Source organism: Petromyzon marinus, chromosome 7 (genome assembly GCF_048934315.1).
Source record: "Petromyzon marinus isolate PM22_M1 ecotype Great Lakes invasive population chromosome 7, UKy_Petmar_22M1.pri1.0, whole genome shotgun sequence".
Taxonomy (NCBI): domain Eukaryota; kingdom Metazoa; phylum Chordata; class Hyperoartia; order Petromyzontiformes; family Petromyzontidae; genus Petromyzon; species Petromyzon marinus.
Genome location: NC_133673.1, coordinates 10,508,861 through 10,533,733, shown reverse-complemented (window position 1 = coordinate 10,533,733; position 24,873 = coordinate 10,508,861). Strand labels below are relative to the sequence as shown.

The 24,873-nt window shown below is 41.7% G+C and overlaps 1 protein-coding gene across 22 annotated transcripts in view; it reads right to left on the bottom strand.

The window, feature by feature from the left end:
• Nucleotides 1-24,873, bottom strand: part of LOC116939958 (neuron navigator 2) — a 271,136-nt gene that overhangs the window by 28,786 nt on the left and 217,477 nt on the right. For all 22 annotated transcript variants that reach the window (XM_076065371.1, XM_076065356.1, XM_076065361.1 and 19 more), the window contains 5 exons: nt 22,649-22,797; nt 21,364-21,558; nt 16,631-16,683; nt 8,078-8,101; nt 7,087-7,161 (listed from right to left, as the gene is read on the bottom strand). In XM_076065371.1, coding sequence (XP_075921486.1) covers nt 7,087-7,161; nt 8,078-8,101; nt 16,631-16,683; nt 21,364-21,558; nt 22,649-22,797 — 496 coding nt within the window. The remainder of the gene's footprint in view (nt 1-7,086; nt 7,162-8,077; nt 8,102-16,630; nt 16,684-21,363; nt 21,559-22,648; nt 22,798-24,873) is intronic.

Here is a 24,873-nt window from a genome sequence, read left to right as displayed (position 1 = left end):
CTCTTCAACGTGACTTTACCGAAAAAACTAAGAATATATCTTAACACCTGTTTTGTTGCCAGAAAAAATGGGAAAACCTATTCCCGTGCATCTTGTCTGATATAACCTACGCAATGGAAATGAAGACACTGACATTTTGGATCGATATCCAAAAAAATATACAATCATGAAGAGATGCATGCTGGGAATTACACTGATAAACAGAAAAAGGAACACGTGAATCAGAAAATGAACGCAAATTAGAGATGATATTGACACTTAAGACGAGTAGTATTTTTCAGAGTACTGCTAGAAGAGAAAATTATTTGATTAATCAGACTGATATAGTGGTACTTGAAGGAGGGAATGCATCATAGAGGAAGACCACTAAGGAGATGCGACAATGAATGATAAGGATTATAGCATCATAAGGGATGGTGACGATGTGGTGAGGACATCATCCAGCAGCGAATTTAAAATGGCTGTTGATGAGGCCTTTAACCTTTAAAAAACACAATCTTGTTTTAATGATACCTTTGGAAATGGTAATTTTGAACGATAAATGCCATAACATTCCTAACACGAGCAATTAGCAGGGTGAGATTGCCCCTCCAAGGATTCGACTACGCTTTAGTTAACGGCAGTAATGGCCATGACAGGCAGTAATGGCCATGACAGACGCACTCTCGCCCTAGGTGAACAACAGAACCCTTAAATTGCTTTTATACAAGAGCCGCAGCCCATGATGTTATAGTTCTAGCATTACTTCTACGTAATGTAACATTTATAGAGAACCTGTATTTTTAGAACACAAGTTCTGCCACTTTGGCAAGTAAGGTGAGGTTTGTTTTGGACCGGTACATTTCTTTTCTCAAAAATCATGAACCACCGATTCAATCCACCATCTCATGCCCTCAGTTTCATCTGTTGCAGGGTTATTATTGATAAGCTCCACATCTTCAGACCGGATATTAAGCCTTCTGTTCCATCTGCTTCTTTGCAGACACATTTTTAATCTCTTCACATTATCCATGACCACAGTATATACCACAGTGGTGGTGAGATATCGTGCACAGATTTCCCTGCAGCTATCCAAGTTCTCCACCATAACATTAAAGGCAAATACAACACAATGGAGATCTCCTGAATAAACATGTGGATGAGAAAACATGGGCACCATTCCAGTGACATTCCCTACAGTGCTGACAATGTCAGAGGCAACACATCTCGTGCCGGAATGATATTCACACAAACAGCTACAGTCCAGAAACGAATCCATAGTGTATTATGCATGCGGAAACTAATTTCAAGCCAACGAATACATATAAGAAGTACCTTTTCTCAGCAGCATACCTCTCCAGATATACCCCACATTGCAAAAATGTCGGTTATATAATACCTTAAATATCTTTCTTCTCTGCATACCGGGTGTTTATTCAAACGTTGCGTGGGATGCAGTGGATGCAGACCATGTCTTATTCCATCCCTTGTAACAACCCTCACAACAAGCAGAGCTTTGGCTATGCCCCGTACAATGTTTCGATAAAGACAAAACAACCTAGCGTGCAAAAACTAGTCGCTGGCACCCGGAGATCTTAATGGCCACCTGCGTGAAAAAAAGAGGGCGATCACACCCACAGAGTCAGCCAGCTGTCCCATGCGCGCTGGATTTGGATTTAAAAAATAATCACCTAAGCTGTATAATCCATTTCTAAAATAGCTTTCCATTCGGAATGTGTACAGAAAAAAATGAATGTATAAAAAATATAGCGGCTTGGATCTCGGTTTGCATATGGCGTTACAGGCTTTGAAAGGAATTGCCAGTTGGGATTTCACGAAGGCACACACGTGTTCTATCCGCAGTGCGAGTAATTTGCGGTAAAAGAGCGATTTCAATCTTACATATTCTCATAATTACAGAAGTCAAGTTTAAGGAAAACAGGCATTGCATGCCCGAGTTAGTACCTCTACCAGGGCACTCTACTTGGGGGGAATACAATTTCCATTCCTGCATGACTAAAGGTGGGTTAAAGTTTAATTTTGGACGGCATGTATGAAAAGAGCCAAAAAAAACCCCTCTTCCACTTAAGTTCTACCTTCTGGATCTTTGCTCAAGGCTTTAAAATGCTTTGTACAATCACCATTAAGCACCGTTTATCCGACACGAAACCTCCTCAAGAATCTCTTAACAGTGCTCCTCCACTCCATGCCAGTGTGAAGGGGACCCCTGAAGCAGTGCACATGCAAAAAAAGCACTGTACGAATCTTTCCCCGGGTAAAATGTCACCGGTTTTCGGAGTAAAGGTGCCCTTTTTGTGACATTCTACGTCACGACAAATTAGAAACTACCCGAGGCACATGACACAGAATTTTATGAAAATCATTATAGCCTCATTTCACACGCACACTGCAAGCATGATAGATTAGCACGGATCGGGCAGTTCGTGTATATGACCGAGTGGGCACTTGTGTGAAAAAGGCTGAACATTGACCAGACTTCAAGTTGCTTTGAACAATGGTTGCCTGTAAAAACACTTGCTCCTGTCACGTGGTGCCTCCGATGGAACAAGCTCTACATTGCTGACATATGCCTGTTCACCGTCAGGCATTCAGACAGCCGACGTTGACAGCCTGGTGAATGAGTAAGCCGGTCAGCTGTTTTCATCAGGTACAACAAAGCAATGCTCGTAATGGATGGAGGTAAGCCATAAGCAAGGTGCGAAAGATAAAGGTGCATCCCTGCAATTTCTTGCTCACGTCACTGCTGCTAGAAAGGCCTCTATGAGAGGAAGCTACAGAGAGAGGCCCCTCAAGAGGGTATTTTGACCTCCTCGTCCACGCTGGTCAGACAATTTCGGAAGGGAGGTGAGAGTACCCACACTTTATCCCACCACACATACGACCTGCCGATCGACTGCGATGTCCCCAATTACACCGCTGCGTTGGCAGCATGGAGAGACCAATTATTCAAATCGTAAATAGGTATAACATTTTAGCTGTATTTTTTTAAATGTATATAAAATCTACAATAGCTTTTCCACTTAAAAAAAGATAACTCTCATACTCATAAGTCGAAGGTATCCATATATATACCATATGTAATGCACTACGTGATAAAACCAAACAATATAATGTACAGCACAAAAAAACAAGCTCCTTCATTTCCTTGACAAAATGAAGACACGCGGTGTTGGCGAAGGAAAGGAGGTATAAATACACAGGCTACCAAGAGGTGTGCAGGAATCGACAAGGTGCAGACCATGCCTTACAACAAACAGTACACACCTGTGGTTCTGTGTAGGGGTTTTTAAGTGAACGTCGAGTCAGTAAACTGTTACCACAGGCGCCGTGGTGTTCTGCGCTCCCCTCGTCCTGGTGTGCCGTCTTTGCGTCGACTTTCTTCTTCACGGGAGGGTAGTAGTTTAGAGTGGGCCACACCAGTGCGGTAGCGGAGCTCTGATAATTCTGATAACCCGACATTCCCCCACCCAAACCGATGTAGCACGACACGAGAAATGAATCCTCGAATGCACGGCTCCGTGCTCTCCAACGGGTATCAGCATAAGCATGCCCTCATTTTAAACAACCTAGCTGTCACAGTCCTGTAGAGGAAAAACTGAAAGAGAAAAACAAAAACCCTTTGTTTTCAGTTACAAAAGCAAAAGAATACATTCTGCGAAAAATAAAACTCGCACCAGGTGCTCTTTATAATGTCCCGCCGGCAGCCATCGGTGTTCACGCAAAAATGGTTTTAATGCTGAGGTGTGAACACTACAAGCAGGGCTTAAAGACTGACACGGCGAAACAATTTCTAGAGCCGCCTGCCAAAAATATGGATGACGTCGTCGAAGATTAGATCACAGCAGCTCCATTGCAGCCCAACTCTCTGCAGTTGTCCGACTTCACCAGAGCGCGCGTCCGAATAGCGGCGGGACAACCCACGGCTTCCGAATTAGGTTGCACTTATGTCATTTCATAATCTTGCCGACAAGAAGAGGTTCTCACTGGTCACAGGACAAACACAGGGATTTACCAAAGCAGGAAGCTGCCATCTCTAATCAACTGAACAGTAAAGTCTAGCTCCTACAACACAACGAACTGCCCCCTAATAATGGGCCTGTGTAAACACCACCCCGGAGCATTTTTGTTCTTCGCTGTGAGAGTCTATTTTGTGTTTTACGGCCGACCCTACGGGTTGCTTCGACAAGCTACACTGCTTGAACCAACAGCCACTATCGTAAACATGAGACTCGCGGCACCTTTTGCACTGGCTAGGCAGTGATCGGACCAGCATTCACAGCTTATGCATCACGAAATGTCTTACGTTACATTGCTATTCTCAGCCCTATTGTTCACCTTTGAGCCATTAATATTGTTGAAATGCCATATTTCTACAATATGCTCACATAGTTCCAGTGTTATTGCAATGACACCTCGGTACAACACAACCAATAAAAACACGTCACAAGATTTGGCACGCCAATGTGATCATTTGATATTTACACACAAAGCCTGACATGAGCATGGAATCAATTGGAATGAAGAAACAATTATTCAGATATGCTCGGCAAATTTATATAGTTGTATTTATTGAGGAACTATGGAACTCAAAAAGAATAATCAACGGCTACAGTCCCAGGCTTGACTTTAAAACACCTGCTACTAACACTATGTTTAAAAAGTGGGCCATAATGAACAAAATTGCCTTTGTAGAATTTTTGGCTGTATTTCAATGTAATTGTATAATATTAAGTTTAACCACCTGCGATTAGCATGATTTAGCACACTAGTAATGAACATTTACATTTCAAACAATGTTCAAATGCTTTTTTTTTACTCACAACTATGGTAACTTTTTTTGGGTACTACAACCATGCTCATTGATAGCCGGAGGTGATGTACTGGCTGACCTTTAGTGGGAGCCATAAAGAAGGATCAAAGGTTTTCCCCGTGAAGGATTAAGGTTTATAACCATGGGCAGGGCAATTCCAGTGGTAGATTAACCCGAGAAGTACCGATACATGTAAAAACATATAAAATGGCCTAAGCTGCTACCTTTTAAATAAATATATACTAACAACAGCTTCGCTGTTCATCAGTATGAAACAATAAGATGACAATTAAAGCAGCTTAAGTGCCAAGGAAATCATTCCAATCCTTGAAACGTTAAAAAAGGAGAATTCTCAGATCAGCTTATATCAACACACAGTAGACATGCTCACACACGTCTATTGAAAAAAAATGTTCACTGCAAAGAATTCCATTGTATATACTGTGGCTAAAAACAGGCTTACAAAAAAATACTTGCAGTTACAAATATGGAACTAAATCAGTGTTCACAACCTATAGTTTTTACTCAGATAGCCACAAAATATTTTGTTTCACGATGCAATACGCTACAATGTAACATTCCACAATATAACTCTGTGATTGTATGACATGTTCTATTGTCTTGTGTCTGCGCTGTGATGTACTTCAAGTCTGAATAAAGATTACTTAAAAGTTATTGAACTGAGGTTCACTCAGAACATAAGCATGCCTTAAAAATGTCTTCTAATCATTGCGTGTTTTTAATCGATAAGAACACATAACTTGCATGTTGTCAGAAAATGATGACAATATATGATAACCATGCTATGGATTTATCCGAATTTTTTTTTTTACAAAGTACCAAATTAAGGACAACGGCTTTATTTTACATGTTTCTTTATTGTTATGAACATTAATTATTATTTGATATTTTTGTTAGAAATTTACATTAAAAAATTGATAAAAACTAGCAATGGTAATCATCGCGATAGAACAAGATACGTCCGATATGTCGAAGTATCGCACCGTATCATGGCAACGCTTAAAATTTGAACACGGACAAGCTGGACAGTCTCGTGCGTAAGCATGGTCATTACAAAATCATATTTCATTCAGGTAAAAAAAATTGTATTCCTGCAACCTCTTGGTGAAAAAAAACTCGAGGAGAAAAGCCCAAGTCTGCCATCTACTGCAAAGTGGACAATACAACCCAGTGACCTTGTTCACATACGTGAAATCGTCAGCGCTTGTAAAGTGAATAGAAAGTCTTCTTGGTTCTTTCGGTAAAGTCACGTAGAAGGGAAATAATAAGAATAAAGCAAAACATTATGTTATTAATAAAATAATAAAAATAAAACAAAACATATTTTTATTTTATTTTATTATTATTTTATTATATCCCTTCTACGTGGTGACTTTACCGAAAGAACCAAGAAGATGAATCCCTGCAGTCACGAAAGCTTTAAATTGAATAGAAAGTGTCAAAATTGTAATCAAAATTGCAATTAAATTATTCAACAATAATATTGGCACCTTTCTTGTATAGTTGCTCAAATCTCTCTGGCTTGGTGGAAGGTGCTCCAGAATAGGATATTATTACTTGTTTTAAGTAGAATAAAGAGAGTGTGATTGAACTATAAGGATCTAAGAATAACTTGAGTTTGACCCCTCTGTAGGCTGTTTTTGTTTGCAATAGCACAAATTGGCTGTAAGACATATGAAAATACCTGAAAACAGTACCTAAATTAGTTTGGCACTTAGTTTAAACACAAATAATTACTTGTGCAAATTAAGGCAGTATCTTAAGCCTATTTTTTTGACAACCAGGTTTTAATTAAAAGTATTGGCAGTCATCCAACCTTTTAAAATGTCGGTTTGCAAATTAAACGATCCCACACAATAAATTTCCTGACTTAAGGAAACTCATCCCACACACTGGATTCTTTTCAATACGGACTATTACACATTACTGCTTCCCAATGAGATTGACTTTCATTGTTTGGATTACGGATCCAAAGGAAGAGAGCAAACATGTTTTAAAATGTGCTTTTCATTCCTACAGGAAGTTAAGTCAATTCTGTTTGGAGTAAAGATCAACACATTTCCACCTGTTCAAACACTTGTGGTCTTTAACACCGGAGCCCCCCCCCCCCGTACATTCAGAAGCACAGGCGTCTTGTGCCAGCACTCCAAAGTCAAGGGGATTTCACAGGGACTCATTTTACATTCTGAGGGCTTTGCTCCCTGCCGGCAGAACTTGGGGATGGCGGGTTGGGGGGATGGGGGGGGGGCACTTACGTTGGTTGTGAGCTGAGCGGTGAGCGTCGCCACTTTTTCCTGAGACTGGTCCAGCTCCCGGCGCAGCTTTCTCATCTGTGTCGCGCAACGCAGGTTATGCTCGTGGTGTGATTCTCACAAACGCAACATGCGGCACCGTGGCAAGGAACGAATTAAAAAAAAAAAAGGGTACAAATTTTATATTGTCGCCCCTCCCCCCCCCCCCCCCACCAACTCTTAAAGGTTGGAATAATACTACTTGGACAGGGTGGCAATGAATTCACAGAGGATTCACTTATTTCTATGATAAAGAAATCTTGGTTATAAGGTGGACAATATGAAGATACATTGTCAACGACAAACTGGGTAAGAATTAAACTATCTTTGTGTATAAATTACGAGTATCGTCACAAATTACTGTAAATTAATTGTTGCACTATATAAACACGTGTTTTTTTTATATAAATGTGTGTTTAAATTGTTAAACCGACAATGTCGAAATCACGTGATTATCCTATAAATAAAAAAAAGATGATACCCTAAAATTAAAGAGCATATGCATAGAATCAACATTACACACACACCACACAATACACAACAAACACTCCACAATCGTGACATATTAGACAACACCCATTACACCTACCGCAGGCAAGTAAATTCAGCATTTACATCAATAGCTGAGCATTTTGAGCCAAAAAGCCTTTTCTCAGAAAAAAATATATTCACAAATGTTACGAGTAAATAAACAGACCTCAACAAGACGTTAACTCTTTCGGGGTTTGACGTATTATGTTATCTTTATTGTCAACTTAACGAACGTATTATATATGGTTACGGTGCTCGGAAAATATCTGTGAAGAGTCAGGCCAGTAACAATAACAATCTCAGGTTTCACAACGAATCCAGGGCATTCATTCTGACATATCCTGAAAAGTTGGTGGGGCCTGGCAGTTCTGATGAATGAGCCATCAAATGCATTCTGTGAACGATGCCACGAAATTGCACTTACCTCAGAAACTGCCTTTTCATCGGGCTGTGAGGAGACAAATAAAAGCACAAATGAGTTAAACTGCTGCTAAATGAGATGGCGACCATCAACACACACGGAAACTTCAGAAATAAATAAAATAAGCACGCGCACATACGCGTGTGGGAAAGTACGAAATGTGTGTTAACGGTGTGCAATAACGTAAAGGCGTATCCCCAGTAAACGTGCAAACGTCGGAACAACGTTGGGGATGTGGTTGAAAGAGTTGGCCCCAACGTTCCACGGTTACTGGGTCTCTGCAATGACTCACTCAACAGCTGGCCGAAGGGCCCCCACTAGAGGGAGCCTGAGAGAGCACTTCGTGCGGTTTATTTGGGCTACACTTTTAAGGCTGCATAGACGCCTTGGAAGTTGTGGGAGTACACACACTTGATTTCACCACGCACGGACCCGTCAATCGACTCACTGTGATGTACACATAATACAGAATCAGCATCTTTATTTATCCTGGAGAAATACGATGAGCTATGAAGCTCTTTTTTCACAAATTGTGCAGTAGAAGGGGCGGGTCAGAAAGTTACAACAAACAATAAAAAGATATATAGGAGTGCAGAGTATGGGAAAGGTGAGTAAATAACTCCAAATAAATAAAAAAAGATACTTTAAATATACTTTTTTTTTATTTTACCAGGTAAAGCCCACTGAGCTATTCGGGTTTTTTTTTTTCAGAAGCGACCTGGTTACAAATGACAGCTCAACGAAGGGGCTTATCATGTGGAAATTGATCGCAACCAAATATTCTAAACGCATGCTTCTCAATGTGGACGGAAAAGCGGAGGACTCGGAGAAGAAAATACACACAACCACGTGGAGAAATGCAAACGCCAAATATACAGCAGGCGTCAAGAGTTGGAATCTGGGTGGACGGAGGCGAGGGGATTTAAGAAACCTGCTCAGGATAATAAGAATAATCAAACATTATGTTATGAACTTTGTTTAAGTTTATCACATGCAGTATAACTTGGTGAATACTAGGGCTGTAAAGTGCCAGGAGATGGCAATACATATTGCAATGGGTGCGGTCCACAGATAAATTGAATCCATTCACTAGACTTGAGTCTGCACATGCCAAACACGAATGGTCAATGATTCCATTTCAGGACCCTTGAGTATTATGATTCCAGGAGGCTTTCCTGGGAAAATAATTAGCATTATTAATATATTTTAACGTAAATATGCGTATTCTCATTCATAATACAAAATTGGGCTTCAACTAAATTAGCATTCGGATTGTATGTGACTTCACTTATTTATACATATATAGGATTTAAACTATATATTGACTTTAAAAAAATAAAAACCACTTCAAGAAAATATCAGTTTGATGCCAGGTTAATATACTCACCAAATACCACAACATACTTTTTTTACATCTATATAAATACACATGTACATATTTTAGATGCTAATCTTTGCAAATGTTTCTCAGGCTTGTCAAGGGCAATTTCTCTCACTTTAGTAAATTCAACGCGTCTTCGCACAGATGAAAGCGCCCAGTCGATTGCAAACATATCGTGTAAACAATTTTTAACGGATTATAAGCCAATGTGTAAACCTTAAGAAAATAAATCACAATAAATAATTTACAGCCCTTCTGTCAAATCACCGCTGGAAGAAGCCCTCCCCCCACATGCCGTGTTGGTTGTGGGGGTTGTCTGACCATATTTTTCCTCTCTGGGCAGTGCGGTTTGGTGAAGGGGGCCCAGGTCGCTGGGCTCATGGTGCACTACGCCACAGCCCCATCCCGCCCCCCACAAAAGATCGTAACAATTGTACGAAAAGTGTTTATTGACCCACATCTACTGGACATCTGTGAAAAAAAGAGCTTTGTAGCTCACCGGATTTCTCCAGGATAAATAGAGATTCTGAAAATGTATTCGTCGCTCGTTTGTATATCATATTATTGGTAAATCATATTATTTTTGAAGACCGAAGCAGGATTCTCCACAACTCTGGCTGTCTGCCTGATGATGCTAATTGTAATTACTGGTGAAACGTCGTACTCGAACTGTTAATTTTGTGCGTTTACTCTCCAACACACCAGTGTGCTGTCCTAGTAACAAATTGACATGTTTTTGTTTACGTGACAAATCTTACGAATTGGCTGTGTCGGGTGGTGGCGGGTTTTACGACACATTTATATTTATGCGATCTAACCCCAAAACATCTACGATGGATAATGCTGGTCGCGAAAGCCTACGTGTTAAACTCATATGAACCACGCAGGTGATGTCGAGCAACTCTGGCTCGGTTTTGCTGCACATGACAAAACACATTTCTGTGTGAGCGAACAAGCTTTGGGGAACAATTCGATTTGCTACAAGGGTCAGAAGTAATGGGCCAGAACCATCAAACCCCGCAGCACATGGGATTCAACGATCGAAACGAGCTCCAGTCTTTTCACCTTGGGCTGAATTTGAACGGAGAGTCCCCAGGGCTCCTAGGCCTTGTATTCTGATATGGGAATTTAAGCCAGTAAAGCCACCGCCACGCAGCTACCCACGCGCAAAGCAAAGGATGACCTCAGAAAATAACATCGTCCACAGAAAGCTATTATTTCCCCTCGTGTGCAATGCATGTAAATAAATAGCAGGTGCATTATAATAATGCTATGCTGTACAAATGTTTATAACGGCTATGATGCGTTGTTGAAGCACATGTATGACCAATAACGTGTGGTAAAACCTCAATAATGAAACGGTGGGAAATTGTGTTTCGGACTAAGAGCAGTGTATGTACAACAGACGACAAACATTAGGTAATGGTGTTGATATTGCAGCTTTAATTTGTGTGCACATTAAAGTAACTCCATGTGAGCAACAGCTTCTTATAGAGTACAATTACATACGTGTCGCTTATGCAGCAACACAATTTAAAAAGTCTTATTCAAGATTTTACCAAGAAAAATTCCCTGTACCATTCGATCCAAAATTTGCTTAAATAATATAAAATGCTTGTATTATCATTGATGAATAGCTCGACAGACAGGCACACAGACGGTTAGAAATAATTGCAGACAGATAGATACTCAAGGCAGATGGTAACTCCTGTGAGGATGCTTTCTGCTGGTTTGCACTCCACAGGAGAAAAAAAACCATACTGTCACACTCAAAAGGACGGCCACCATTCACGACCATACAGTCGCGCATCCATGCGGAGTGTCGTGGTTGATTACACATAAATAAAGGCTGTGATGCTGTGCCCAGCCACTGTGAACACCAAGGGGCAGCGGGCAGACTGGGAAAATGAATACTTTTAGTTTTTGCGATCAAAACTCAATAGCGAACCCAAGGGCCAGTTCATATAGTAGCTCAGCCACAAACAGAACACGCTTTCGTTTGCACGTTGGCCCGTCTTAGAGGTGGCACGTGAGCAAATTCTCGGTGATGGAATGAGCGCACGTGAACGGCAATTCTCGACAAAATTTGCTACGCTCGCCCCATATGGTCAGCTTGTTATAGAACTATTTTACTCCATTGAAAAATGAAGCGGTAACTTTATACTGCATTGCCAGCTACTGGTGCTGCTCTCATTTCCTCTCTTCAATCCTCTCCCTTCCATTACCAGCAACTGCTTTGGACACTCAAGACACAAAACCTAATCCCGGATAATCCCCTGTGGTAGGATATGCATACAACCTATGCAGACTTTCTCTCATTATCTCTTATAAGTACGGCACACACACGCACATGTGTGTGTGGTGGAGAATGCAGGCTGCCCGCCCGCTGACAACAGCGACATGCCACTTCTCCCAAGGCACTCTGCGTACTGGGAACACGCAGGACCTCCGTCAAGGCAGACATCTGTCCGCGAAGCTTTATGGATTGTGGATTGCAGAAGCGTTTTCATTTTAACAATTTTTAAAAAAATAATTAATGTGCCACTATTATGAGCCAGCTGGCTTTTGAATATACCTATTAGGAAGTTAAGTGCGTGTGTGCAAATGAAAATTAATGTACCAGCAAAACGATAGCAAACAAAAGTAAAGAAGACCGAGAGAAAATAAAGCAGCGTAGAGCTCCACACAGCAGTGTTTTATGAAAACGTGAAACAGTTCGTAATCTTTAAAAAAATACAAAACTATAAAAAGTAGCACAGCAATAAATATAAGACATTTTTTGCGTATGCCTGTAATACAGCAGCCATCTGGTGTTCATTGGCTGCTGCTGCTGCTTTTAAAGTGTAAGACCAAGCCAGCCAGATGGATTTTAATCGCACAGTAATGTGATCACGCCCGCTTTTACAGCTGCTGACAATTCGCCCAGACACATTTCTCAGTGGCTAAGAGAGCTTGTTTAGGCGAACATTAGACAATGGAAGGATCTTTCACACAGTAAATAGTTTAGCGAATAAGCGCATAATAAACGATAAGTCGTTTATTACGCTTTTACATCAACATCTTCAAGAGCTGGCAAAAAAACACATGGTAATGTTAAAATATGGTCATGTTTAACAAACGTACGCCTACCTTTATGGAGTATTAACTCGCCCTGCCTTGCAATTGACCGATTCATATCATTTGCATACCAAACGTCAAAATGCCTGGAACTGTTCGTAAACAGAGTAGTCACGAACGTAGCGTTATTACCAGAGGAGACAATCTGTTTATCACCAGAGGAGACTGTTTTTCAAATGCAGCCATTCAATGAACCACAAAACATCCCAGCCTAAAGAAAACGCATTTTACCTAAATCTATACACATTCATATAAAACTCACATAAACGTACAAGAAAACGAACGGCATCGATACTGGATAAATCATTTTAAGCAAAGCACACTTTACATAAAATAATGAAAATAATACATACTGTTGAATCTGGACCATTCTTAATTCCCATGATGTTGACAATGTCAGTTGCCATGCTGAACCACAACTCTGAACTAGGCGCTCGTAAAGAACGGTAACTGTTGTTCCAAAGCCATTACATCCTGTGCTAAGATGCACATGCTCGTGCGCTTCTGTCCCATGTACCCCAGTGAGGGGTTCTCACAATCCACTGCATGCTTGCTTGCTGTAATATTTCTGTCTGTCAATGAGCCCTGTGGAAATTCGAGGCTGCTCCCCATTGGACATTCCTGTCCGCCAATCAGATGCTCGGGGCAAATCTGCTTTCAAGTTGCACCCACATAACAACATGAATTCACTTTCCATAACCTTTATCTCGTGTGACATGCGACAAAAAATGCATAGGGTAAAACTGACGAAGAATTTGGTTTTGATAATAACATGATAAAAAATATAAAACCATACCTTGGACAAAAACTAAATGTGTACGCATAAAATTATAATAAAGAATTACCCATGCACATGCAGTGCATTCTTAACTTAGCCTGTGCATGTATTATGAACACACAAAACTTTATTTTTATCGGTATTATGCACACAGTAGCATTAACGTACGCTTTATTAAAAAAATAAATCCGGCTTTTTACTTTACAATTTTAATTCACTGAAGCTCCAGCAGGTGAACAGACTAAGCCGAATGTCCTCTGAACAACTATATCAACGGCAAATGAATTTGAAGTGTAGCGTTTCCATCCAATCTCAAGTTTCGCTTATTTTCCAACAAATTTAATGGACGGGATGACAGACACAAAGGCGGTCTCTCCTGCCTCGTCAGCAAGGGACGGGACACTTGTTTATATGGCAACTTGCCTTGGGAGCATAAAACAAAGCACCGTTATTTCTACAGGCTTACAGCACTCCCGCTGTATTTTTTCTCTCCAGCGGTGATTCCCGAGTTAATTAATACCAAGCGTTTTGCGGGGCCCCCTTCCTCCATCTGCTTTGTCTCTGATGAAATGGACTGACAAAGCGGCGGCCCATTTACAACTGCAATGCGTTGTAATGGGTCAAAGTGCGTAGTCGGTAGCAGCTTTATGATTTACGCGTTATTACCGTCATCGATCTTCCAATAAGTATACTATGAAAATAAAAATATAATCTCTTTAACAGACGACTTACCTAAGCATCACACTGCGTTTCAGCTAAGATTTCTAATTATTAATTTCCCTTACATCAACCAGGTGAGAGCACATTGAGACGACAAGTTTCTTTTTCAAGACAGACTTGAGGTTACACTTAATTCCAAGATAAAAAAAAGGCAATTGCACAATATTAAAAAGTGAAAGTGTCATAATCAAAACATTTTAAGATTTGTGAAATAATTATTTACGTAATGATTAACAGTAACTATGGAGTTACACTCGAGACAGACAGAAGATCATGTGGACTGGAAAAAATATATCCATTTGAGATGTCATATTGACCGTTAAGGACATAGAGTTGGCTTGGGCAGGACATCGGTTGAAGGGATGATGGCCAATGGACAAGACTGGTACCAGAACACACCCAGGGGGACGACCACCATGGACATACAGGGATGAGGTCAGTTCGTGTGCAGAAGCGAGATGGTTTGTGGCACTGCAGTCCTGTACTGTGGCATGGCAACGGCATGGGGCCTCCATACATTCGTAGAATATTTGCCTGCTATACATTTCCACATAAGCCACTTCGCTGAGCTATCATTTGTGTGCAGGTTGCTTGCCTTTCCTATACTTTGCACTCCTATCGTGTTTTTATATAGTTTGTTGTTATAACGTTCTGACCCGCCCCTACTGGACATCTGTGAAAAAGAGCTTTATAGCTCATTGGATTTCTCCAGAATAAATAAATATTCTGATTTGATCATGAATAATGATTGCAATATTTGCAACATGCAAATATAAAGGAGACAAAGACATCCTTACTTTTGCCAGGAGTCATTTAAAGTTTGTTTGAGAAAAGGTTACGTGTCAAAAGATTGATTGCATATATTTTGTACCATTGACACCCATTGACATTTAGAGGTTCCGGACATGGAACAATGTTTTACGTTCATTTCAATATTGTATATTATTACAGAGGTTTCTTTACATTTGTGTATGTATTAAAAAAGGAATCCCATGAGAACCAAATGTTCAAACGGCAAAAGAAGACCTGCACAATGAAGGCTAATTAACTTGACGAAGTTTGCCAGGACATTAGCTTGGTCTTGTAAAAATAAACGGCCATCAATTACTTTCAACAAATTAGACGAGACGGCAGAGTTAATATCTCCTTTGCGAGTGCACATGTTGGTACAACATAACATCTGCGTAATCTCTGGGGCTGAACTGACTGTGAGGCGAGCATATCCCATAATACCTCCAAAACACGGAGACCACTTCGCGCTCGCCCTCGTCGTATGGCAAAACTGTCAAAACAATGCCAAATGCTTGCTGCTAATTCCAGTTTAACTGCTAGTTCGTAGATCACACTGCAAACAAAAACCACGCCTATCAATACTCGCGCCACACGATAAATATAGCACTCAGCGGGCGAAGTGGCTAGCGCATTGCTCTATGAAACTGGCGACCTGAGTTTGATTACCGTCGATGGCTGACACAGTGGAGAGTGTGATATTTGAACTGATCCCGGTCCCCCGAACTCGCGTGCATCCCCCCCCGCCCCCGCCACCACCCCCACATCCCTTCAGCAACCTGCACTGACTGATTTGCCAAAGTAACAACCCCCATGCATCGTGATCATGCTTGTATTTATGTACTTATGTTGAACTTCTTTCGCACCATACGTAGCCAACTGTGCAAATCGGAGGTGCGTGAGGCTTGCATTGAGATTATGCAAAACACAACATTATAATGTTCACAATGTATGTGCCCTGGCTTGTGTTTGTGTACGGATTTTATATTAAGGGCAGGTGGGTGAACAGACTAAACAAATGAGAGAGAATAAATGAGAAACAATGAAAAGGGGACAAACGCACATTCTTGAATCAAAGCGTGATCCTGAATAATTACAATTCACCACATTTCTGCGGTGAAATTGATCATCACAAAATAAACTATTTCCGCACCTCCGATGAGCATGGTTGGCTACATAGTGTGCAAAAAAAAGTTCAACATACGTACATATTAATACGTATAACACTTTAATTCATTATGTGCGTTGGCAGTGGTGCAAAAAGCACAATTAACAAAAAAAAGTCAACACGTGGCACACAAATGATGTATGTGATTTGAAGGACCATTACCCGAAACATCGTCTATTATATATTTATTTTAAGGTTGCAGTGTTGCTGATGAATGCATTGTTCTTTTTATCTATACATTCCGAGTGGAAATGGAGCACTGACAGAAATGGAGATTATCCGACACGGTGCAGCCCAAGGGTGATGTAATGTGCACGACACATTTACACAAGCGCTCCGTGTGCTAGAATAACATGGCGTTACGTGATACAGTAACCACAAAAACTACCAAACTCTATAGCGGCGACGCACCTAGACGATGAAAAATAGCAGCCGAAGGCAAAATAAAAAACCACATTCAAAACCCAAACGCATTTCATCTTTTTTGTTCGACTGCACACAGATTTAGAACACCTGCCGAGTACAGCTATCCAGTTACATTGTTAGGAAGCCAAGCGTCCGATTCACGTTTTGACTTGGCTCGCGGTGTGACAGCCCACTCACCGTGGAGTAGATGGAGGACGTGCTGGACACAAGGGAGAGCGAGGATCCGTGAACTGCGGGGGGGGGGGGGGAGTCAAAGAGTAAAATAACACAGTGTGAATGTACTGTTCTTGTACGGCACATATCTGCCCGTCTACCTGCCTTTTGTTTAGTCTGCCGTTGTCTGTCATCTCCTCGATTTATTTTGCAATCGCTTAATCTTCGTCTTTTTTCCTCGCTCTTAAGACAAGAACCGCCTACATTCCATAAAGTAACCCATATACAGACAGAGGAGTCGCATACATATCTTATCATAGGCCTTTGTGTCTCGAAAGACAATTCTTTTTGCGCCTCACGAGGTCAGCTGTAGGTTTTGCAGCGCCTAGAATGACTTAGTAGGCCAATCCTTGAGTGACAATCCTTGCCACAGCAATTGCAAGTGAATGCTGTGGCAGCTCCAGAGGTTTTAGATTTGAAGCTTTCGTGACTGCAAGGATCCATACTCTTTGGTTCTATTCGGTAAAGTCACGTAGGTAAAAAATTAAATAACAAAAATCACGACGTTTCGGCCACAACACAAGTGGCCTTCATCAGGTGAAGGGACCGTGCTGTCATGAGGACAGCGTTGTCATGAGGACAGCGTTGTCCTCATGACAGCACGGTCCCTTCACCTGATGAAGGCCACTTGTGTTGTGGCCGAAACGTCGTGATTTTTGTTATTTTATTTTTTACCTACGTGACTTTACCGAATAGAACCAAAGAGTAAAGCTCCAGAGGTGTCTGCTGCTTTTTCTTTACATCGCTCTCTCTTGGTCTGCCAAGCGGTGCGTCTTTTCTCCTCGCCTCTCCTGAGGCCTGTTTTCACAGCCTGCTGCCAGCCGAGTCGGTCGCCGGCAGTGCATATACAAGTGTACATGTGTGAACTATAACAGTTTTCCCGACACAATTTGAAAGCGGATAATGACGTTCACGAGATGACCCTTTAACTTTCAATGCGTTCGTAACATCAACATAGTTAAAAATCTAGAAAATAAGGTGACATATTTGAAGGGAATTGAATATAATGTGAATTACAACAGTATAGAACTGCAAAGCATTATGTTACATACTAATTACTTGATGGCATTCAAAGGAATGCAGCTTTAAATATATCTACCAGCCAAATTAGATTTATTTTGGAAAACAGGTGCATTGTGTAATGATGCAGATTTAACTTGCGGATGTACAATTGTGACAACTGTTGGTTGTTCACAGTTTTGACATTTTTCATGCCACCTGACACTAGACCCACGGCACTGAAGGAGCTCCCCGTCAATTTGGATGTCAAACACACCGGCAAATACGCCGACCTTGACCAACTTGGTTCAGACCAACCGTGAGCCACTGATGCTTCAGGATGTGCAAGCTTTCCTACACTGAGTAGCATGGAAAAACCTTGGACCACACCAAAGCGTGTCTCAGATTTTTTTTTTGAATGCTCAGTGAAATCAGGAATTTTCCATCTGAGAGCAAATTTGGCCTTGAACATACCCAGTGGAGTGGAATGCGCATTGATGGCTGTCTGGGTAACAAAGGATTATGATTTTGACAAGTGTACAGCACGTGTTTCTCAAATAGCTGCACGTCAATGCTGTCCAGTAGAGAACACTTAGAAGTTTTATATCTCATGGCTATGTATATTTATTGTTTTCCACAAAGCTTGCTTGCGAATGACTGACTGACTTTTTATGCTAAATCCAATCTGTTTGCACGTTCAGTGCTCTAATTTATTTCTGTGAACGGTTTCTTTGATCGTACTTATTTTTATTTCAGCAATTGTTATAAAGAATAATCAGACAAAAGCACGTGTGTAATTTTCAAAAGTCCATTATTACATTGGGAAAACAAGTTAATTGTTACGAAACTTTAGATAAATGTAATCAAGAAAAATAACATTTACAGATGTGGATTCATTCATTATTTACTCGCAATGCCCCGTGCCTAACAGTCTGCATTAACTTAATGCGTGTATAATTTAATACATGTTAAAAGTGCAAAAGTAGGGTTGAACCAATGAATCAATTAAGTCAATTAATCTTCTAAACATTTGGATTGACAATTTTTTTCTATCCTCTACGACTCAGGCCCATTTCAAAACTTCAGCCACCTTCACACCCTGCCTCCTGAATGCAGGAAACCCCGACAAGCCACGCCCAGCACGACGCGACTGATGATGCCGGCCGATGATACCACCAAGACTTCCCCATTACCTCCCATCCAGCGGCACATGTGGCAACGGCAACAGGACATAACTTTGCAAGTATTTTGGTATTATGTGATAATTTAAGTAATCATACAATAATCAATGGACTGATAGTATGTAAATAATCGGATATGCCAGCTCAATAAAATATAATGAAGCCAAGCCATCTCAAATATATCCCTGCAAAAAGCACCAAAGCTTTAACTTACTTTACCTCCTAAATTCTTTGCAGCACAGAAATATATCTTGAAAGTTGATAGATAGCCTCGCGATCTCACTCACACAAAAATGCAAAGGGGATGACCCTGTGAATGAAAATGTATTGTGCGCCGATGACACTTACACATAAGAGCCTCTGGAGGCCACCATAAAACCTGTCCACTAGCAAGCCTTAAGGGTGGCAACTGATCCTGAAATGCCTTTCGCAGGTGAGATTGAATGAATTCAAAGGAAATGTAAGAGATTCAGGTTTAAACATATATATGTTAGCAATGGTCAGCCTTACTGCAATGTTGCAAATTTTAAATGCTTCTACAAATAAGCTATGACAACTCAATTTGCGTAAACATAATTGTGACTATGCAATATTTGATGAAACATTTTTATTCGTTTAATTTGATGTGTTGATTTGAAATGCATATTATTGCTATGGCGAAAACACAAGACTTGAGATCAAGATGTCCTTGGAGAGTATTATACGCGCTGGGGGGCAGTGCAGAAACCACAGTGTTGTACTGTACTACTACGCTCAGTCATCTGTGCTCCCCGACGTCACCAACCCGCACGTAATAGCTGTGGCAAATTGGGCGGGGGTGGAGAAGGATAAAACAAACTCGCTGTGCTCGATTCCATCTACGGGGGGCGGAACTTGGCAGTGTGGTGGGCTGATGTGGTGACACTGGTCAATATTGCAGGTATGGGATGTTGATTTCACAGTTTTCGCTGTGATTAGCGAAGTGTGGTCAAACAACTCCCACGACCGCAGAGTGTGGGGAAGAAGCCCTCACCCACCACTGGGTTGACAAAAGGGCTGTACGTGAACATGCCAGTGAATAAAGCATCACGGTGTCAAAGGTGTCCCGATCGACACTGTGCGGGAAACAGGAACTTAGTTTAACTTTGATGGAGCTGTGCACGTGGTGGTTGAGGGAGGCGAAACGTTCACCCCGCCCCAACGCGGGGACTGGAGAAGAGGCAGAAAAAAACATTACCTTTCCCCCAGGCCGTTAAACTATATTTGCTATAACCTTACCTGCTTTTAAACGAATTATAGTTCCTTTCAAAGTTTACAGACGGTCTGACTTTACTCTTTTTTTTCTCTGTCTGTAAAAAGACGGTCATAAAAGTGGACGTCCGCAAACCACCACCCAAATTGGTGGGCCGTCCCGTGGCAGGGATGAAGGTCTTCATGGTAATTCGTGGTGCAACATCACTTGGCACCTTTGTATCCAAATAACGAAATACACTTTGAGCCAAAAATGCAGGACGTATGGCGTAAAAAACAACCCTTCTGTTTCGGACCCAAGGCAACTGATCTACTAACAAATAGGGTGAAAAAAGCAATAAGGGCAATGTGAATAATTTGAAACATCGTAATGTGAGTGATAGATGTAATAAACATGAAAACGCTGGCATACAAAGCTTGCTCTGTCACTGCCATTCAGAAGAGCGTCAACAATATTTTGTAGACGATAAAGATTTCAACGGAAAAACAAGTGAAATAGTATTTGTTTTGTGTTATGTGGTGTCCCTGGGGCCATCGAGTGCTGGACATTAACTCTATTATTTAATAAAGAATATAACATTAGGGAAAATAAACCAATGAGATGAAACATATTTATTTGTGCGTTTAGTTTGTTGTCTTTCCCCTTTACCTCCGATTACCACGGTTGGCTAGGTACGGTGCGAAATAAATTCAACGTACATACATCTTGTTTTCTCTGGTATTCAGGTGTCATCAACAGAGAAAACAGCAGGTAAAAACTACACACATTTTCAGAGGCAGCACTCGGTGAAAGCTTGGATGCAACACTTGTGATGTAGCGCTCCACTGCGATGTTTGGGTCATACCACGTGTTGCTCAGCACGATGTACAACGGTTCGCTCTACATTCTGGAAGCTCCTTCTGAGAATAATCTTCTTCAGGAACTGGACTCAATTCATAAACTCATCCTTTACTTCAAACGGCTGACGCTGATGTAGAGCAACAACTGTGAATTTACGTCACGGTGGTTGAGCCGGATAATTGCCTTCAGGATTCAACAACATCCCTCACCGCCACTACTACCACCACCGCGTGAAAGTCGCGCGAGTCCTTTTGGACCCGCGCACTTAATCTCCAACAACTCCGTTTCTAAAGAATCCACCGGGTGCACGTGGAGCGAAACATCGCGCCGAACAACGTGTGGCTTGACACGAAAACAAAGAGCCATGCCACAGGCGCACACGCCCACAACAAACAAAAAACACCCGACGCGGTCGGTTGAAACTGCGCTCGTGGCCGTCCGCTGACCTTCTTCGATGCCGTCACGGAAGGAGCCGGAGCGGCTCATGCCCCGGTGGCGCTCGTCGAGTGAGACGGAGCTGTTGCGGAGACGCGCGTCGCTGCCGCCGTACATGTCGTAGGCGGGGTCGTGCGCCGACACGCTGTTGGAGCGGAACACGTTGGGGTACGACACGCTGAGCTGGGAGGCCGCGTTCGGGCTCACTGCGTGGTGGGCAACGACGACGACAACAACAGAACAACAATAACGGAAATTATTGCAAACAAAAAAGTGACCACAATCAGCGTCGGATACACGAGCCTGGCGAATATTCGCGTACGGTTGGTTTTGTCACTCAACATTTTGCTACAGGCGTTCGTTCTTGTTTCCAGCAAAAATCGAATAGAAATATTTTTTTTAAAAGTGACCACAAGACAACACAAAATGCTCACATATTGAGATTTTCATGCCGATTTAAGATTGTCTAACCATTTATTTGGACAACTCGTACTATTTTGAATGGATTGGGTTTTACTCCAAAGTTGAAATAAACAACAAGCCCCTTCTGGATGCAGGTCCAATGTCACGATTACATTTAAGATAATTGACAAATGATACACTTTGTTTCCTGCTCCAGTTAATCAACAACAATTAATTTCCAGTCCATTTGTCAGTCACTCCACATGCTGTGTGCAGATTGGTGAAGTTGGGATGGAATGGTTGGAGGAGGTGTGGGGGGGGGCTTAGACATCGCTCGCCACCAATACTGGCGATGGCGAGGAATCAACTTCAGGACTCAAGGTTGATAGTTCAATGTTACAACCGCTATGCCATCACTCCATGGCAATTCATAAGAATCCATTTCAATTAACATTTCTACACCCAGTGCTTTACCAGTCAAATCCCCATTGCTACAACACAAGAACGGTAAGGCAATGGAATAAACGGAGCATGTAAATATATATAAACTCTGATGTAAACATCAAATTCAGCATCAGAATATTTATCCTGGAAAAATCCGATGAGCTATGGAGCTCATTTTCAATGATGTTCCAACAGGGGCAGGGGTCACAATTAAGTCAACCGCACCTCCAATTAGCACGGTTGGCTATGTACGGTGCGAAAAAAGTTCAACATACAGAAAATACATGAGATTCAGTTGGCCTCTTTAATAGACGGTGACCTTGCTTGAACTAATATCCAGCTCCGGTGCCAGACCAAACCAAACCACACCAGCCAAATGACAAAGTGAAGCAGGGGATTGTCTACCCCGGCAATAACAGGACGCGGTGAAAAGGAGCATGATTGTTTTACCGGGTGGTGGGAAGTGGAATCGCGTGCCGGTTGGAGAGGTGATGGCTGTGGCGGAGGTCAGGGGAGAGTGTTCGCCCGTATCTTGCAGTCCGCCGATGGAATATGAGCGCAGCCACTCGTCCTGGCCGCGCTGCTGGGATGGCGTGCACCTGCACATGCACATTGAGACGTGCGAGGGCACGCGCGCATGTAGAGAGCCGTATGCCCACACGCGCAAAGCAAGTTGGGGCACGCACAGGCACGTGAATGGGCAGGATATGTACACGTGCACACACACGCTCTTTGAATGGACACACTGTCATCCTATAATTCAGATAAAAGCATGGAAATAATAGACAAAAAAACATTCAAGTGCTCTTAAAGATATGTCTGGAAATTATACAAAGCTGTACACGTGAAAAAACACGTTACTTTGCTGTGCAATTATATACTTCCTACCATTAAGTCTTGTCTCTTACAGGTACTTTTTAAAAGCCTGGCTTTTAATTTGGTGGCCACATTGAAGGCATATTCTACTTTGACATTAATTGAGACCGACTTACTAAAGTGCCGGGTAAAAATACCCCTCAAAATGACAGTCTAAACTGTATGATGTAAGTAACTGTCCTTTAAGACGAGCAGCTGGACCACCCAAATTAATACCACACTCATGTGGAGTAGCACCAACATGTGCGCACGTCAAAATGTTCAATGTCACATGCAGTACGTGACCTGCTGCCACCCAATTCCAGAAAATGTTTGGTATTTCCAATAGGCCGTAATTTTGCTCACGTTGTGTAGATGCGATTTTTCTTTCCATCGTGAACATTTGTCTGAAGGCAAAGCCATGCGCACGATCTAGCATTGGCCATTTCCATGGAGCATGAACATTGTGTAAGCGGTGAGTTATTGACAAACCCAAAAAAGAGAAGGCAATTACTCAACCTTGAACAACTGGACAGTGAGAAAACGCCACTCTGAGCGGTAAGTAAACAACCGCTCAAGTGACGTCATGTAGCTTAGCAAATAACCCTGCAGGTGATAGGTGGGTCTGTTATTGAGAAATGTTTGGTGGTATTTGCCAACCTACACAACAGGCAACCTACACAACAGACTGCTAGGATAATCACCCCATGATGAAAAAGAAGTTCCACGCACTGTTTTAGCACAGAAATATTTGCTCATCAGCCAACAACTTAATTGGATGATAGTAAAAACTGTATATTAGGGGGGAGGGGAATCTAGCCAGATGGCACCTTGGTAAGTACACTTGATGAACAATGATTGATGTGGTAAGTACAATTGACGAACAATGATTGATGAACAATCATCAAGTGTACTTACTGCCAGGGTCCACCGCAAGAGGCTGATCAAAATGAGAATCACTTTGCCCTGTAGACAGGATGGCCAATTTCATTGTAATGTGGAATTTCTACGTCTGGCTCTGGGCGACCAGAGATGAGCGCCACCAAAATTGCTCTTTTGAAGCAGGGAGACACTGTGACTTTGATTTAAAACCCATACAAGTCACCTTCATTACAGTTACTCAGTCACCTAACCTTTACACACACAAAAAACACATTCACATGTCCCGTGTATGCAGACCTGAGCCACCATGCAGAAACACAGAATGTCATGCGAAACGAAACAAATGGGACAGCTGGCAGCACCAAAGCAACGTGACGAGGGCCACAATGAACAGCGGTGGGTGGGAATTGCACCAGGATCGTGGAGGGAGAAGTAATTTTAACTTCCCCGCAACAAGCTTCTGTTTAACAAATGCCCCATTGCCCTCTTTAAAAGGAGGCAAGCGTTCACGGACGTGGGCTTTACACGCTGGGATGTACATTGGTACAATGGTACAAAAGATTACCCTTGTTTAATCATTGAAATATATATATATCAATAACCCACAAAAAAGGTACACTCCACGGAAAAAGTCCCATGTTAGTAGAGCTTTATTTAAATTAATTTAAATTAATGTCATCGTATCTGTGGGGTATTTCCTAGGTTAAATTTTAATCGCAGATGAAAAATGGATAAGCCTCTCTGGTATCATGTCTGCAATCTGTCATGAGAGATATACGTAGAAAATGTAACGTACGCTGTCGCAGCTAGAGAGCATTAATTAAATTTAGCAAAACGATAGATATCTGCTTTTGGTCACAGATATCATACAACGCAACCTGACTCTCAGGTTAAGCAGCCGTATTGGGTGTTCGATCCTGATCCTGACGCCTATATAT